At 54.7% G+C, this 18,516-nt stretch overlaps 1 protein-coding gene across 12 annotated transcripts in view; it reads right to left on the bottom strand.

The window, feature by feature from the left end:
- Positions 1–3,942: 3,942 nt before the first annotated feature.
- Positions 3,943–18,516, bottom strand: part of EPHB4 (EPH receptor B4) — a 58,107-nt gene continuing 43,533 nt past the window's right edge. For all 12 annotated transcript variants that reach the window (XM_053266383.1, XM_053266385.1, XM_053266379.1 and 9 more), the window contains 10 exons: positions 18,262–18,418; positions 17,197–17,299; positions 16,306–16,376; positions 15,970–16,083; positions 12,417–12,664; positions 10,604–10,819; positions 9,798–9,947; positions 8,560–8,753; positions 6,931–7,086; positions 3,943–6,514 (listed from right to left, as the gene is read on the bottom strand). In XM_053266383.1, the coding sequence (XP_053122358.1) occupies positions 6,391–6,514; positions 6,931–7,086; positions 8,560–8,753; positions 9,798–9,947; positions 10,604–10,819; positions 12,417–12,664; positions 15,970–16,083; positions 16,306–16,376; positions 17,197–17,299; positions 18,262–18,418 (1,533 nt within the window). In that variant the 3' untranslated portion in view covers positions 3,943–6,390. The remainder of the gene's footprint in view (positions 6,515–6,930; positions 7,087–8,559; positions 8,754–9,797; positions 9,948–10,603; positions 10,820–12,416; positions 12,665–15,969; positions 16,084–16,305; positions 16,377–17,196; positions 17,300–18,261; positions 18,419–18,516) is intronic.

Here is an 18,516-nt window from a genome sequence, read left to right as displayed (position 1 = left end):
GACAGCTCTGCTGGTTCAGCCCAAACTCATACTCACTTCCAGCAACAGCCTGGCCGTTGTCTGCAGAAGCCCTCCAGCAGCCGTGGAGGCAATTTCCCCCACCTCACCCCCGTTTGTCCTCAGCATCTGAGGTAGACTGCCTCTGTACACAGAGGTTCCATTGCTAAATTTTCACGACTAACACAAGTTAGGGTTCATCTGGTCCGGCATCCTGTTTCCCACAGGGACCCCTCAGAGGCCTCCAGGAAGCCCACTAGCAGCAGTGTGTGAAGGCCACAGCCCTCTCCTGCTGTTGCTTCCCAGCAACTGGCATCCAGAGGTAGACTGCCCCGGAAAATGGAGGCTCCACATAGCCATCATGGCTCATGGCTCCATCCTGCCCCATTTATGAGAAGGTGCCATGTTTTGTGCTCTCTCTTGGGGAAATAAAAAAGGTGTGGGGGTGTCTGCATTGGAGAGGGAGGGAATCACGCCCCACCCTCCACAGATAAGCGGTGCCTGTGTAGAGCATTGTGCAGTGCTGACCCCAGTTCTTGGCTGGCTGGAGGGATGCATTTCCAGGAGGATGAGCCTGAGCCACAAGACTGTGGTGAGGCCAAGCTGTGCCCTGGAAAGCCGATTCCACCTCCGGAAAGGTTGAGATTCCACCTCTGGGAGGGCAGGAGCTGCAGCCCGGGGCACGGGGGGGGGGTGGGGGGGGCAAGGCTCAGAGCCCCTGGCATAAGCCCCACTGCTGCCTGCAGAAGATGCCAGGAACCAGAAGAACCCCCGGCTGCTCCTCGGAGGGGGGACGGGCAAGAGCAGCTGGTGGGCTGGGCCCTCAAATCAATGGGCCATTAACCCCGGCACTCTTCCCCATTGTGTCTGGACAAGGAATCTGACCCCTTGCTTCCCTCCCTGGAAAGGATTCCTCTTTATCATGGGCTGGGCGGTTTCCTCCCCTGCTTCCTGCTGCCTTGGGCAGGGAGGACCCTCCCTTCCCTTCCTCTCCCCATCCCAGTCCTGGGTCCCGATGCCTGCATTTCCTCCCAACAGCAGCTTCAATGACTGTTGCCAAAAGGGGTGTCAGAAAGAACGCCCCCCCCACCTCCTGCAGGAGGCGGCGGCAGCAGGAGGGGCATCTGGCAGGTGTCTCCAGGAAGTCCTCGAGCAGACAGGAAGGCCATGGCCCCCAACCGCCACTTGTCCTTTGCAGCGGGTACTCTGAGGTAGACTGCCACTGCACAGGGAGGTTCTGCTCCCAATCCTGCAAGAGGAGATGCGCTCCGTGAGTGCCTTGTTTTCAACCCTGGCCGGCTGGAAGCTCACCAGCAAGACACAAGAGGCCCCTTGCACTCCATGTCCTCAGAAACTGCTCTTCAGAGGCACACTGCTGCTGCACATGGAGGCTTGATTCTTAGCCATCATGGCAAAGAACCAAAGAAGGCCCTGGCTGCTGGATCAGGCCAAGGGGGGGTCCATCTAGCCCCACCCCACCCCTGGTCTGGTTCCTGACAGCAGCCAGCAAGAATCTCATAGGCAGCACATAAAGGCAACAGCCTTCTCAGTTGTTTGTTTCCAGCACTGCTATTCAGAGCTAGACTGCTTAAGAACATGGAGGTTCCACTGAGTTATCACCACCAAACACCTCTGACTGACCTCTCCGCCTCCTCCATGAATGTGTCTAACTTCCTTTTGAAGCTACCTGTGCTAATGGCTAGTATCTCTTTTTAATGACACAAAAAGCACCCTGCAGGATCCAACCAAAGGTCTCGTTCACCATCCCGCTCCCCACAGTGGACAGCCAGATGCCCTGTAATGAACACGCCAAATAGTGATATACCACTTTCTGACAAAAGACCCCCAAAGCAGTGTTCATAGATATAATAAAATGGCTCCCTGTCCCCAAAGAGCTCACAAGCTAAAATGAAAGACACCAGCAACAGCCACCGTCTGGAGGGATGCTGTGCTGGGGCTGGATAGGGCCCCTTGGGAAGGCCGCCAGCCAAGCAGGAGGGCAATAGCTCTCTCCGGCTGCTGCCCCCTAGCAACTGGCATTCAGAGGTAGACTGCTACTGAGGGAGGGGTTTCATCTGTGAATGAGGTGGTGGTGTCAGGAGGAGGAAGAGTTTGGATGTCCAGACACTGGGGGACATTTTGGGACAAGCCAAGCCTGTATAAGAGTAGTGGGCTCCCTCTTTCCCTTGGGCTGAAAGGGAGCCAGACTGCTGGTGCCGAACATCACAAATGTTGCAGCGCAGCTTTTAAATTGACCTCTGGGAGAAAGCTGGAAGGATCTGGGCGGCACCCGACTCAGGAAACGCCATCCCCAAGAGGTGAGAGTGCAAATGTTCCAGATGACCCCAAAGACGGGGTGGAATTTGGAAAGGAGCACAGAGGGGCACAAGTCAGCCAGTGCAAGGGACCAAAAGGCTGCAGGCGAGAAGGCTCACGCCAGCAACGTTTGGAGGGCGGGCACACCAAAAGCCCTATTCACACATGACGTTCAACGCCGGCACAATCTGTGTCCAGTGCACATACACAGACGTAGTCGTGTTCTTCACACGCTAGAATACGCAGGGAGAGTTATTCACACTCTATGAGTTGGATGCATGCAAGGCGTGGTCCATTTCTGACCTGTACCCGGCGTTGGCGTTTAAAACAAATGCAGGGACAGTCATGCATGCATTTATGGGTGTATAGACACTTGTGCACATGCAGCATAACATCTGGGCCACAGAGATGTTTATGTGTTAATGCTAGAAGCCTTCGGGCCATGATGGGGGAACTGAAATTCTTGGTGGCAAAAAACGAGAACACAGATGCAGGGGGCGCAGCCTAGAACTGGTGGAACGGAGAGGGAACCAGAGGGGTGCAGCTGTTCCTGGGTGCTTTCCAGACCAGCTGCTCAGCAGCAGCAAAATGCCTCCGTTTGGGCAAGTCGCATTCAAAACGTAAAGAGCAGGGGGAGCCGTCTCGCAGCAACTAACAACCCGGAAAAACAGCAACATTTTCACACCGGATATACAGTACGATGTCCTTGCTCTATATCGCAGCGATGAAATTCACAACAAAGCATCGGAAATGTGAACGGCCCCCTGCTGCCCACGTAGGGACTGCGGTGTCACGACGCAGGAAGTGTGGAAGCCCCCTGCCGAGATCCGCCAAGACCCCGTTGCAGGGTCTAGTCTGGAAAGCGCCCAGGAGACACACTCTGTGGAAAGGATGCGGCCCTGCCGTGGCAGCTGCAGACCACTCGGAAGCAGGGTCAGCGGGGAAAAGACTCTCAGCGCCACTGATGGGTCTGAGAGGTCAGAGACTAACCAGGGAAGAGACCTTGGGGTTGTGGAGGAGCACTCAAGGAAAACCTCCTCCCAGCCTGGGGAGGCGGCGGCAGCAGCAGCAGCAGCACGGGTGCATTCCAGGCAAACGGAAGTCGAGATTCTCTGCTCCTGAGCTCAGGAGTGTTGCTCCCTGCTAATACAGGGAGCGGTGGGGTGACCAGGCGGGTGGCTTTTGCCCACAGCCACCTATCACTGAACTTTAGAGATCTGCAGGGGAGCCCACCCCACCCCACCCCACCGCCATGTCCTGGGCCAGACCCTAAGAAACGTTGGCCTTGGAGGCTGGTGGGCTCACTGGAATCCCCTGAGCCTTCCCTGCACTGGACCAGGACTCCAGAGGCCGGTGGGGAGGTGGCGGGGGGATGCAAGGGGACTGGCAGGTTGCTTTTGGCTAAGGGCTGGACTGCACCAGGTGCCGTTTAGCCTGCTTGTGGCGGAGAGCTTTCCAGCACGATCGCCAGCACACTGGGTTCTCTGCCGCCGAGAATGCAAGACTTCTGCCTGCCAGCTCCTGGGATTCCCCTCTGCACAGAGCTCCGGTGACCCACCCCCTTTAAACCCCCTTCTTCCAAACACGGATCACCCAACATTCTCAGCAAATATCCCAATCATATATTTTTTAAAAAGAGCAACCATCTTTATTAAACAACCAGAAGGATAATTAAAAAAACCCTTTTTTAAATTAGTGAATTTTTTTCCTATAAGGGGATAGGATTTCACAAGTCCTCTGTTCCTAGAAACACTACCACCTCAAAATCCGACGCACGCACCCTCCCGCCCCATTCTGCAACTCCCACTGCTAGACATCCAGGAGGCATCTAGAGAAGCAGAAGGACAAGGTACCAGGGGCAGGGGGCAGGCCGCAGATTCCGACCAGAACTAAAGAGCCTATAATCAGCCACCTTCCTCTCTATCTTGGATTTGAGGAAGCAGAGCCTCTTACACCCTTATAGAGCAGAAAAAGGAACCACAAGATCTGGGCAGAGAGATTCTTGAGGCACCAAGTAGAGAAACCTCTTTCGTCCTAGACAGAATCTATCTAGCTCTTAGATCTGACAACCACTCTTCTTTTGGAGAAACAAACACACTTTGGATCCCAGGAGGAAACTGGAATTAGAATCCCACCCTCTGTGGGATCTGGCATCTGAATGTCTTAGCTTAATCTGGAACTTGGGGGTGGGGGTGGTGAAGGCCCCATGGCCCTTCCTACCTCTGTTCGGAAAGGAAGGGGCTAGGAAGAGAGAGGGAGGTTGTTATTGTAGCACCACAATCCCTCTCAAACCCCACTGCCTGCCCCACAACAACCTGTCCCTTAATTTGGTTCATTATACTTTTTTTTTTTTTTAATAAAAAGCAACATCATCACCTTCAATATGAAGGTTCAAGAAACGATACAAAGGAAGTAGCGCTGGGTTACATCACAGGACTGTTCCTATGACATCATCTGTCAGGACCAACACTTGGTCCAGAGGCACGTTGTTAAGATGTCATCAAGAATGCAACCAGCCCTCTCCTTTCAATTGCCCACAGCAGCTTCCCGCTTTCCCAGCACAGCAGAATCACACTGAGAGGACAACCCAGCAAACACCAGAGAGGACGGCTGCGCTTTGCTGTCGCACCTGGATGACATCACAGCCCAGGGCCCAGGACTTCCTTGGCATTCCCCAAGTCGTTCCTGACCATGCGTGGCCAAGACCACTGAAGGCAACTTGAGATACCCCACACACCCCGACTCCAAAGCTGAACTCCTTTCGCCTATGACATCATCACAATGACATCATCAGACAGTGCAGAATTTTCTGATTGTCGCATTATATCCTCACAACACTTCATTCTGTCTTGGTGGCAAGCATTTCCACAAAGCTTCACAGTTCAGTCAGGTTCGGGCAGAAGTCCCATGGTCCCTCCTGCTCCTCACGGCACTCACGGCTGCTCTTTTCCTCCAACCCTGCATGGATAGGGCATGCAGGGCATAGCAGACAAGACTGCTATGTATCATGGTGTGGCAGTTTCAGCCGCTTTGGAAAGCGAGGGGCTGCACCCCTCAATGCACGGAAACCCCATCATCATGGTGAAGGGGGAGTCCGTTTGCTTTCAAGTAGATCGCCCACTTCCAGAATCCAGCAGGTAGTGGTTGGAAACCCTGCCATCACCCCATAAGGAAGGCAGGCAGATTTAGAAGGCCTTTGGCGACTACCCCACACACATTCTCCAAAGAGGGCTCGGCGGTATTGAGGCAGAAGTTCACCAACATGGCCAAGTGGCACAGCAAACCAAGCACCTCCATTCGTTTGCCACACAACGGAGTGTCCGCCCAGTGGCAGACATCTTGAAAACCAGGCGCAGCCCCTGGAAACAGCGAAGGCGTTTCATTCCCCTTCCCACCTCTGCACACACACACACTTCTGCCCTCTCAGGAGGCCACCCCCAAGGTAGCCATCTTGGTCTCGCCAACAAACGGAGCTCCATTCCTGAAGACAACAGAAGGGCCACCATTTTGTGACATCGCTCCAGCCGGGGAACCCAACAAACAGGAGGGCATCTTTGGAACTTCCGCTATTCTGAGGATCAGAAGGAAAGGCAGGCGAAGGCACCAAGGCCTTGGAAGTATCGGCAACCACAAGATGAGCTCCAAAAGACACGGCCAGAGATGGAAGACACAGGCGATTCGGCCGCCATCTTTGTCAGTGCTGAAGGCCGCTATATGGAAAAGAGGCCTGAAGAGCAGCAAGAGCCAATCCCCAGTCGAGAAGCGGCCATTTTATAACCTCACTGGGGGGGGACAAAAACCCGCCATCTTTGCTGTGCCTGCTCAAGAGTTAGGAATTTGGGCAGCCCTTTGAAAGAAAGAGGATATGAATAGTTGTGGGAGGGAGGGGGGAGCGTGTCTATTTCCTGATGAATGTCCAGTTCCAAAACAGGAAAAAAGGGAAAGAGCCAGAGAGGGCAGGAGGCCGCTCATGTCCCAAACGAAGAGGCCCCATCTTCACGCCTCGAGGCCTGTTTCCTTGGCCCCTTGAGGTAAACAAAGAATCCTTGAGTCACTGCTGAGCTCTCACTGCTTTGGTCAGTAATGTCCGCCTTTGGCCCCCACAGAGGGGCTGGCTTTGCTCTGGATGTGCATGTTTTGGATGCTTGACAAAATCTTCTTTTGGTGTCCGGCCAAAGTCACCCCGATTCGCAGCAAGTCCCTGGGGAGGGAAGTAAAGAGAGATAAGGAGCCATGACACTGCCCGAGTCAGGCCCTTGGTCCCCCCGCCACATTCTGGCCTGCTCTGACTGGCAGCAGCTCTGCCGGGTCATGCCCCGCTCTGCCACCCAAGGTCCGTCTGAACAGAGGGATGGGAAGGGGTAGGGGTGGGGGTCTTCCGCCTACCAAGCAGAAGGTAGGAGCCCTCCCAAGACAGGAGTCGAGCAAGAGTGGCCGGCTGGAGGCCCTGCTGCTGGACTACACCTCCCACCATGGCTGGGGAGGATGGGAGTTGTAGTCCAAGAGCTGGCGAGCCTCAGGCTGGCCACAAAGGGAGATTTCCTCCCCTCCCTGCCCCGGTCCCCACAAGCGCCTTCCTCCCCACAGGCTCCCTCCCTCCCTCCCTCGCTCACTCACTCGGCCGAGAGCTGGCTGACCAGCTCAAAGGAGGTGAACCCAGCACCGGCGAAATTCTCTTCGTAGCGGCCCATTTTGATGGCACCGAGCCAGTCACCCACAGACCCAAAGGAGGAGTAATGGGGGAGACGCTGGTCCAGGAGCGGGTGAGACGGCCTGGGGGGGGGGGAGAGAGAGAGAGAGAGAGGGGGGTAGCCAAGTGTCGCTGGGAGGGTGAGGAAGCCAGAGTCCAGGGTCATGGGGTGGAGGTGGGGGGCCACCAGGACGCCTGGGTTCTCCAGGACAAGCATGTTGGGCCTCGAGTGCACTCTCAGGACTGAGCGCCTTCAGCCAGTGGAGCTTAGGGCCAGGATGAGTCCTCTTGCGGAGGAATCTGTGGGGCAGCCAGGAGTCCTGAAGAAGTGGCGGGGGGGGGAGCAGCCAAGAGGTTGCCAGCAGAGACACAAGCATAGCCACTCCTGGGCCCTCTGGGCAGGGGACGGGTGCTGGCAGGCGGATGTCTTGCCCGGGGCAGGGCTGGGAACCAGGACCCCTAGAGAAGGGGGCGGGTGGGTTCGGGGCTAGCCAGGACTGCTCCTGGGCTCTGTGGGAGAGAAACGGGCCCTCATCGGCTGGAGCAGTTCTGCGGAGGCAGGATTCCAGGTTTCCCTAGAAGCCGGGCGGGCTCAGGCAGGCTCAGCGGAGGGAATCCAGGGCTTCTCGCCTCCGACGGGAGCACCCCAAGCTCCTCTCTGGCTGATCCCGCTGCAGGGGAGACCTCCCAGAGTGGATGATCTCAGAGGGATGTTTACCTCGAGGCCTCTGTCCTGGGAGGCTGCCAGGCATGATCTCACGCCTCCCACCCCATGGGAGGGGCATCCCTCTTCTTCGCCCCTCCACCAAGTCAGACGTTGGCCAGGGAGGCTTCCAGTCTGAAGAGGAGGCTTCCTGCCCCCCCCGCCCCCTCTGATTTACCTCCACGCCCCCTGCCCCTGGATTGTTCACCTCTCCCAGTTCCATGCAACCAGGGCGGATGGCAATCACCGGGAAGGCCGAGCATGGCCTGCGGGGGGGCGGGGGGGAGAGCAGGGACACCCTCACTTTTGTTCATGCAGAGCAGCAATTCCCCACAGAAGCAACCAGGAGTGCTGGTGGGGCTAAAGGGACCCCCCTGCACCACACACAGCGAGGAGTGTGCCTGGTGTGTCTCTGACGATCCCCAGCCACTGCCAGGGGAGAGAGGCAACTCCCTCCTCCCTCCCCAGGGCTGGCTGCGCAGAAAAAGTCTCACCAGAGACAGGTCCATCCTGCAGTTGGGGGTGTCCCTGTCGCCTAGCCCAGCTGACTGGGTGATGTTCTCCACGGCTGCAGGTGGGGAAGAGACCCCCCAAGGAATTGCTCCCGACACACAGCCAGACTCTCCAGGAGAATGGCAGAGTCCACCCTGCTTGCAGGAGGCAGTGGAAGGTCTGAGGAATGGGGGGTCCGGCCGCGCAATGCCTCCTCCTCTCTCTTGTTCCTGCTGCCCTGTTGGGACTCTGCACACACACGCCCAGAGCAGCAACGCCTGCAGCGGCATCCAGGGAGCCTGGGCCAACCGCTTCTCCAAGCCTTGGCCTCCGACCGGGGGCCGGACTGCCCAGTACTCACCCTCCATTCCCCCGCGAGACAATCTTGAGGCTGGCCGGGTTCCGGATCAGCTTGTCCAAAGAGCTGACGATCTGGGCAAAGCGGGGCCGGGCGTTGCGGTCTTTCTGCCAGCAGTCCAGCATCAGCTGGTGCAGCGACGTGGGGCAGTCCGTAGGGGGCGGGAGCCGGTAGTCCTGCTCAATGGCATTGATCACCTGGGGAGGAAAGCGAGGAGGCCACCACTCAGAGGGGAGGCTCCAGAACACGGCTGCTTCAGCAGAGAGGGAGGGGACCCTTCCTGTCAGGGGCACGGCCGGCTCAGAATCTGGATCCGGGGCCAGGGAGGACGGCCGCCACCTAGGCCCTATGCTTTTCAGAGAACCTTCATATCCGGTATTAGGAACACTGGAAGCTGCCTTATACGGAGTCAGACCCTTGTTCCATCTAGCTCAGGATTGTCTACACTGACTGGCAGCAGCTCTCCACGGTTCCAGGCAGGAATCTCTCGCAGGCCTTCCTGGAGATGCTGCCAGGCTTGCAAGCACGCAGAAGCGCTGCCACTAAGCTGTGGCCCAATTATCCCCTGAGGGGAATCTCTTACAGTGTTGCTCACACATGTAGTCTCCCATAAAAATGCAAACCATGGCAGACCCTGCTTAGCAAAGGGGACCATGCACATTCGCTCCCACAAGACCAGCTCTCTGCCCCAGGGTGGCGAGCAGCAACCCAGCCTCCCCAGTGGTGGCCCCCTGCCCCCGAATGCCCTCACTAGAGCCCAATGCCCGATGCCAAGAACGTACGTGCCTGGTTAAAAAAACCGGCTTAATTTGCCCCGATCTTTTAATTTAGCTTCAGTTCAGTTCTACTGATGCCTTATCCTACTGCTGACCTTTTAGACAGAAATTTCTGGATTTAGTCTGCTGCTGTCTCAGTGCTTAGATGTTAGTGTTTATTTATTAAAATGTATTGACATTTTAAACGCAACATTTTGCTGCTGCATTCCGTCTTTGGGTTTTTACAGCAGTTTCGTGGAGGGGCGGAGCGAGAAGAGGCCCTGGGAGTTTTGGCCCTCTAGGGCTGTGCAGCACAGGGGGACACGGCCAGTGAGCAGCAGGCTGCCCAGAGAGACGTGAAGGGGAACGGCTCACGGGGGCCAAGAAGGGACCCCTGGCAGAGAGGCCAGGCCCGGCCAGCACAGTCTGGGCCCCCGGCTGAGGGCAACGCTCTCCAGAGGCCCGGCGGAGGACGGGCACACTCACATCCTGGTTCGACATGTCCCAGTAGGGCCTCTCCCCAAACGACATCACCTCCCACATCACAATGCCGTAGCTCCACACGTCGCTGGCGGAGGTGAACTTGCGGAAGGCAATGGCTTCGGGGGCTGTCCACCGGATCGGGATCTTCCCGCCCTGAACAGAGATGGGGAGAGCCTGTGTAAACCACCCTGAGCCGTTTTTGGAAGGGCGGTATAGACACCGAGTAAATAACAAATAATCATCATCAGCCCAAATGCCACCTGCCCCCCAAACGCCAGGCCCCGCTCCCATTCCAGAGGAGGCCTGGCTCCATTCCCAGGGGGAATAGCCGCAGAGCTCTCCACTGGGGTGCTCAGACTACAACTCCCATCATCCCCAGCAACCACGGCTGAAGGCCACTGAGGAGAGCTGTAGTGTAGTCCCACACGGAAGGACCCATAACCGGGAGCTCCCGCCCCAAACTCATCATGCCCTCCTCTTCCTCCATCAAGGGGGCCCCAACACCCAGGTGCTCCTCTTGCCTACCTAGTTCAGGGCTCCGGGCCCGCCCGCCCACCCCTCCACCCCCTCCACAAAGGCCTGAGCTGTGGCTTTGGACCCAGCCCCCTCTCCCCCAGCCTTGGCTCCCAGAGCCCCTCTCCTCCCAGGCCCCACCACTCTGGGCCAAGTGGAAGCCTAGTTCTGGAGTACACGGGCTGGCTGTTGGTCCAAGCTGTTGACAAGCCAGGAGATCCAAGGTCTGCTGGAGGACAGAGGGAGAGAAGTGGGCGCTGGTGTTTGGAAGGAGAGGGAGCAGGGACTCTGCATACCAGGGAGCTGGTGTAGGTGGGGTCTGACGAATTCTCCTCCAGGAAGCGGGACAGTCCAAAGTCAGACACTTTGCAAACCAGGTTGCTGTTCACCAGGATGTTCCGGGCTGCCAGATCCCGGTGCACGTAGCTCATGTCGGAGAGGTAGCGCATGCCTGAGGCAATGCCCCGGAGCATCCCCACTAGCTGGATGGGCGTGAACTGGCCGTCATTCAGCTGCAAGGGAGAAGGGAGAGAGAAGGCCGCTGAGCAGGGCGCAGAGGGGACGCCCAGCGGCCCAAAGTTCACCCAACAGCTGACAGTCACGGCTCAAAACCGTTAGCATCAGGATTCACTGGCACCAGGCACAGAGTATTCGTCTTCTGATTATTACAGGGTGCCTTACAACACAGGAGAAGACAGGCCTCTGCCCCCAAAGGGTTACAGTCTAGAATGCTGGCACGGCGGGAGCAAGAAAGAGCAGTGAAGGAGACGCAGATGCAGTGGGGGGAGACAGAGGAAGACTATGGGATTCACTGAGTCACGCGAGGAGGAAGTGAGGGAAGTCAGTGGGGGGGGGCACCAAGGGGGAGGTGTTCTGGGAGGCGGTTCCAAGCGTAAGGGGCAGCGAGGGAGAAGGAGGAAAGGAGTCACGGGCTGGAGCTGGAGGCATTCCGGCGGCGAAGGGGAGGGTGGAGCTGGAACAGCCAAGGCCACCGGACAGAAGAGCTGAGAGATCGACAGAGGGGCCATGAGAGCTCGCAAGGCAAGGGCAAGGAGCTCGTGTAGGATCCAGGGGCAAACAGGAAGCCGGAGCACATGAAAACAGCCGCCCAGGATGTGCCAAACCCTCTGCAGACTCATCTTCAGCCTAAACAGGGGTTGATGGAGAGCCAGAAACACAACGGTTGGTTCAAGCAGCATCTCTTATAGCACAGAGTGCCACTTTTATCTCAAAAGCATCCAATTTTTCATTCTAGCCCATTTGGGTGTGCCTCTTTTCAAATTGTGTTTTCCTTAAAATCAATTAAGCTCTGTCTTATAAAGGTACATAAGAACTAAGCCCTTCTGGATCAGGCCCAAGGAGGCCCATCCAGTCCCACTTCCTATTTCACACAGTGGCCCACCAGATGCCTCTGAGAAGCCCACAGGCCAGAGCTGAGAGCATGCCCTCTCTTTTGCTATTGCTCCCCTGCAACGAGTATATAGAGGCATCCTGCCTCTGAGGCTGAAGGTGGCCTATAGCCATGGAACTAGTAGCCATTGATAGACCTGTCCTTTTCCAGTTCTACAATGTCCCTCTTAAGATACAGTGACCAGTATGTCACAGTGCTATCCCCGGGGGACCCCATTGCTTACTTCCCTCTATAATGAAAACTGTCCATTTATCTGTCACCTTCGTCCACAGACCCTCTCAGAGAACTCCAAAAAGTTCGTGAGGCAAGACTGGCCCTTGCAGAAGCCAGGCTGGTTTTCCTTCAGCAAGGCCCGTTCTTCTATGTGCTTTACAATTTTATCCTTGAGAAAACTCTTCATCAACTCACCCGGCACCGAAGTTAAGCCTGTAATTTCCCAGATCCCTTGTTGAAAATCGGAGTTACTTGGCTACTTTCCAGTCCTCTGGTATAGAGCCTGACCTTAGGGACAAGTTACACATTTTTGCTAGGAGATCAGCAATGAATATGCTGCCTGATTAATCAGGGACACCGTTTTAGGCAACTAACTGAATCGATGCATCATTTAAATGAGGTTGCAGCCCCACAGTCAGCTGCTCCTGCCCTCCGTGGCCTATTGCCAAGCAGAAGCAGGTCGGAGCACCGCCTCATGGCCCTACCCGGAGGAAGGAGTCGAGGGCCCCGTTCTCCATGAACTCCGTGATGATCATGACGGGGACGCTGTTGGTGATGACGCCGTCCAGGCGGATTATGTTGGGATGCTCGAACTGCCCCATGATGCTGGCCTCGCTCAGGAACTCACGACGCTGCTTCTCCGTATAGCCCCCTTTCAGCGTCTTGATGGCCACGTAGATCTCCTTCTTCCCAGGCACTTTTAGAAGGCCACGGCAGACCTCCCCAAACTCCCCTGCCGGAGACAGAAGCCAAGCAAGAGGGGGGAAATGGACGGAAATCAGAAGGAAATGGACAATCTGGGCTGGTTCTGATTAACACTGCTCTGTGGGGTTCTTAAGAACAGGAGAACATAAGAACAGAATGCCCTCTCTCCTGCCGTTGCTCCCCTGCAACTGGGATCCAGAGGCATCTCGCTTCTGAGGCTGGAGGTGGCCTATAGCCATTAGACTAGTAGCCATGGATAGCCCTGTCCTCCTCCATGAATTTGTCCAATCCCCCTTTAAAGCCATCCAAGCTAGTGGCCATCACCACATCCGGGGGCAGAGAATCCCACAGACTGATTATGCGCTGTGTGAAAAAGTACTTCCTTTTGTCGGTCCTGAATCTCCTGGCCATCAGCTTCATGGGGTGAGCCCTGCTCCTAGTGTTGTGAGAGAGGGAGAAATCTTTCTCTCTCCCCATACCATGCATAATTTTATAGACCTCAGTCACGTCTCCCCTCAGTTGGGGAGTGGAGAAGTGGAGGGAAAGGACCGTAGCTCAGGGACAGAGCATCTGCTTGGCACGCCGAAGGTCTCAGCCTCAATCTCCAGCTGGGGAGAGGCAAGACCCTTCTCTGCCTGAAACACGGGAGAGCAGCTGAGAGTCAGAGTAGAGAATGGTGAGCCAGAGGGACCAAGGTCTGACTCGGTATAAAAAGGCAGCCTCCTCTTGAAGCGAGACGGGACACGAGTCAGGACCACGGGCTCCTTCAGAATTCCCAAGGGAGTTTTGCTCTGTCAGCAAGGAGGAGACGCACTGACAGAATTCCCAGCACCTTCCCCCACACCACAGTCGCCTCAGAGGAATCGGGGGAGTCAAGCCAGCTTGCAGCTGGTCCGTGTTTGCAGCCTGGCTGTGTCCACAGGTGCCAGAGCGGGGATGGGAGAGGAGGTGCTTAGGAAGGGCGCGGATTCTTCGCCACCCCTCAGCCCCAGATCCCCTCCCCATGGAGGGTGGCCTGACATGGCCTGCAAGGCATTATGGGGGAGAGGCACAGCAGAGGAGGAGGCTCCCACAGGCCATCAGGGGGGAAAGCACAGAACACACTCCAGGGTGGACAGTACAGAAACAGGCACACATCCCCAGTGCTTGCTACGGAGCGGTCTACTTTTATTTATTTTATTTAAAATATTTCTATACTCTCCAAAACTTGCTTCTCTGGGCAGTTGACTCTATTCTCTTTTGACTCTATTCCTGTGAATAGAGGAAAAATAGACCTCTATGTCAAAAGAGAACTCTATGGTCTCTTATTATTATTTCTTGTTCACACAGTCAGAGAGGTGTTATTGACTGGTTTGTTTTATCCAGACATCAAGTCCTTCCCAAGGACCTGGGATGGCTGAATTTTATTATCAATGTTGTTGTTATTATCTATTTACACACAGTCTACCAGATGTTATTGACTGGATTTGGTACTTTACTTATCGGGCCCTTTCCAAGGGTCTAGGATAACTAAAGAAAAATTAAAGACAGAGTTGTAGTATTCATGCTGTCCCGAATAGTGTGACCTTCTGTAGCTGATGTGTTGTAATTTTATCGATGCCCAAGGTGTCAAGATGGTGTTCAAGTTCTTTTGGTACTGCACCAAGGGCACCCACAACTATTGGCACCACTATTGTTTTCTTTTTCCAGAGCCGCTCAATTTCAATCTGAAGATCCTTGTATTTAGTTATTTTCTCCAGTTGTTTTTTGCCAACTCATCTATCCCTTGGGATTGCAATATCAGTTTTACATCGAGTCCTTCCCAAGGACCTGGGATGGCTGAATTTTATTATCAATATTATTATTATCTGCTGTTGTTGTTGTTATTAAAAACATTTATGCCCCTCCAATACATTACTGCTTGGGGCAGCTCACAACATTTATAAAACAGTTACAATATAAAATCAGACTAATAAAATTAACCAAATTAAACAAGTTAAAAATCCAAGCTAAAACCACAATCAAAATTAGCTTTTAAAATTCCAAATTAAAATCTTAAAGCTAAAAACTAAGAATTATCAAAACTAAAAAGAACCTACCAGATATACACAAGAGGCGAAACATTAAAAAGCCTCTTTAAAAAGATGTGTTTTTAGTTGTTTCTTAAACACAGTCAAATCTTTTGACTCTTCCTGTGAATGAAAGCCAAATGAGTGGGAAGCAAACTTGGAAGCCAAAGAGAAACTTGGATTTTTTATGTAAGCTGCTGATGCAAGACACAGATCCACACATATATGGTGTTGTCTGTTGCATTTGTGTAAGTTCTAGTCAAAATGATCAGGGGCTGGAGAGCCTCCCTGTGAGGAAAGGCGACTGTGTTTGAGGGGTTTTCATTTAAAAAGAAGGTGACTAAGGTGAGACATGACTGAGACTTACAAAATGATGCCCGATGCATGGAGAAATTGGATAGAGAGCAACCTTTTCCCTATTGTTCATAACAACTAGAACTCAGCATCACCCAATGAAACTGATGGACATAAATCCAGGCACATCAAAGAGTGGGGTTCTTCACAGAACACAGATTTTTGGAACCTACTGCCACAAGAGGTGATGCTGGAAAAGAGGTGGTCTTCTGATAGCAAGCATGACTTGTCCCCTTAGCTAAGCAGGGTCTGCCCTGGTTGCATATGAAAGGGAGACTAGAAATGTGAGCACTGGAAGAGATTCCCCTTAGGAGATGGAGCCACTCTGGGAAGAGCAGAAAGTTCCAAGTTCCCTCCCTTGGAGCCCAATATTCCCTCCAAGATAGGGCTGAGAGAGATTCCTGCCTGCAACCTTGGAGAAGCCGCTGCCAGTCTGGGTAGACAAAACTGAACGAGATGGGCCTATGGTCTGACTCAGTATATGGCAGCTTCCTATGCTGGCCACTGGCTTAATTGGCTTTAAAGGGGATTAACCAAATTCACAGAGGAGGAGGAGGAGGAGAAGGCAGAGGGAGGAGTCGTTGTCAATCAATGGCCATTAGTTATAATGGTGAAATGGAACCTCCATGTTCAGGGGCAGTCTGCCTTTGCACAACACCCATCCTTGAGGCACAACAGTGGGAGAAGGCTCTTGCCTTGCGGGGTTTCCGAAGGTGCCTGGCTGGCCATGCTGGGAAAGAGGACACTGGCCTGGCTGGACCTTGGTTCTGCTCCAACTAAGTTCTTCTGATGCCCTCACAAGGAATGGGGACCTGGACCCTTCCCGGCCTGCCTGGGGGCGCAGCTCTCCAGAAGGAACGTGGCTGGAGAGAGGGATGGGTTGGGCCTTCACCTAAAGGGCCCTGGCACATGGTGTGGACCGCACCCTCACCGGCACCGATGACCTCTTCAATTTTGACGTAGGAGACATCGATTTCTTTGGCAAATTCGCGCACAGCCTCATTAGGGTCCTCGTAGGTGAAAGGGTCGATGTAGACTTTGGTGCCTGCGGAGGAGCGTAGAGGAGGAGACGTTGCAGAGAGACCTCTCTCGGGAAGGCGGGGCTCAGGCCAATCCGCCCCTCCTAAATCCTCCCAACCCGGAGAGACCCCCTTTTAAATCAAAGAACACGTCACCCTTCCATCCCGCTTAACCCCCAAGACTCCGCCCACAACCCCCAAAGCGCCTTCCACTGACATCACCACTGACTCCACCTCCACCTACTCACCGTGCCCAATCAGGTACTGCCCAGGTTTGTCCGAATATTCCGGCTCACGTGACCGGGAGGAACCCTGACGCCTGCCAAAGGAAAGGGGGGGAACCACCTCAGTGCCTATGTGCTTGCTTTAAGCTCCTCCCGCTGTCTCTTTAAGCTCCTCCCACAGCACCCTGTAGCCACGCCCACATTCCAACAGGATGTATCGGTCACTCTTCACCTCTCCCCTGACTCCACCCCAATCTTCTTAGCCACTCCTACATTCTAGTGGGTAATCCCACCTCCCTCGAGGCCACGCCCACAAGCAACTGGCTCCTCCCACTGCCATTTTAGCCTCATTTCACTCTCCTCTCGGAAACCGCACATGTTTTTACACCCTCCTCTGTCTTGATCTAGGTATGGGGTGGCCAACCTGAGGGTCTCCAGCTGTTGGTGGACTACCGCACAATAGCAGTTGGGATGATGGGAATTGTAGTCCACCATCAACTGGAGAGCCTCATAATGGCCATCCTTGTTCTGGCTTGGCTGGCAGTTCACCTGCCCTACTGGGGACCTCCTTCCTGCCATCTCAGCCCCTCCCACTGTTTGTTTATTTATTACATTTATATCCCGCTCTTCCTCCGAGGAGCTCAGAGCGGCGTACATGCTTATTTTTATCCTCACAACAACCCTGTGAGGTAGGTTAGGCTGACAGATACATGACTGGCCCAGAGTCACCCACTGAGTTTCATGGTTGAAAGGGGATTCGAACTCGGGTCTTCCCAGCCCTAGTCCAACCACTATGCTATGCTGGCTCCTCTAGCCCCTCCTCCATCTGTCCCTGGGCTCACTGCTGCCTGCTTGGCCCCTCCTCCACCACACTGGCCCCTCCCACTCTCTCCGTTTGAGGATGCTGCACCTTACCGGAGGCAGACAATTGCTACAATGACCACTGCTAAGACCAGGAGCGCCCCCAAGGCTGCTGTGCCCACAATGAGTGCCAACTTCTCTGTACTGCTTCCTGAATCTGTAGGGGGCAGAGATGGGATGCATTGGTTAGGAAAGAGCAAGGAATTATGGGAAGGGATAGGGCCAGATTTGGGCTGAGACTGAAAGGTCAGTATGGATGACAAAACAGTCAGAGGAGGAAAACATTGGAGGGAGTGGGGAGACCCCTTCTCCTCCTCCCACCCCCCCGCATCCTTCTCCTTTTGAGGAAGTCGTTCCATGCATTGCTTCCCCTTGAAGAGAACAATTTCTCTGCTTCTTCTCTACTCACTGTATAACAAAAGTTCCAGCTGATCACGCCGGGGCGGTTCTATTTAACGTAGTCTCTTTCTTTAAGTTCCCAGGATATCCCTGAGCTTGGACTACCACCGGGAGCCTCCAGAGGCTGATGAACTACAACTCCCATCATCCCCGGCCACACTAAACTGTAGCTGGGGCTGATGAGAGCTGTAGTTCAGCAACATCTGGAGGCTCCCAGTTTGGGAACCACTGGACTAGACAGTCAAGTAGACACCTGGTAGGTAGGCGGGAGATCATTTTTTCCAATGAAATCAGTGAAATCATTGGGAAATTTGGAGGGCAGGACAATTCCCCCCTCCTAGATCTTAACCTGGGAGATGTAGACTATTCAGAGAGAGCCAGAACAGCCGTGAGTTCGCACCTTTCTTTCTGTCTCACTTAATGGGACGGAAATTATGTTACACTTCCATGGCTAAACTCTCCTTCCGTTTACTGGTTCTTTGTTTTGCCCCCCAGGTTGTCTGGAGCTCCTGCTGCCCACAAACGGTGATGCGAAATGTTGGAGGCCCGCTAAGATTCACAAAGAGCAAGGGCGGGAAAGGCACTGAGTGGGAACGTCTCAGCCACGGCTCTGTGGGCACGGAACGCATCCCTCCAGCAGTCTGTGCAGTGCCCTGCAGCAGCGGGCGGGCGGGCAAGACCTGGGGCATCATCCCCCCACACCAAGGGCCTCTTACTCACCGGCTCCCTGCGTCTGGAAGGCCCTCTCGGGCCCGAAACTACCATAGCCGGCCTCGGAGCGGGCACGGACTTGGACGCCGTATATCGCCCCCCGACGCAGCCCAGTCAGGGTCACCCGGTTCTCAGACGTCTTCAGAAACATGGGCCCCCCGATACCCTGCAGGAGGAGAGGGGCCGGAGTCAGAACCTGCTCCTAGTTCTCCTGGCCACCCAACTCCCAACTGATGGTTTCCATATCCCCCCTCCTAAATCTAC

This window comes from Hemicordylus capensis, chromosome 6 (genome assembly GCF_027244095.1).
Source record: "Hemicordylus capensis ecotype Gifberg chromosome 6, rHemCap1.1.pri, whole genome shotgun sequence".
NCBI lineage: Eukaryota > Metazoa > Chordata > Lepidosauria > Squamata > Cordylidae > Hemicordylus > Hemicordylus capensis.
This window is presented reverse-complemented; position numbering and strand designations above follow the sequence as displayed.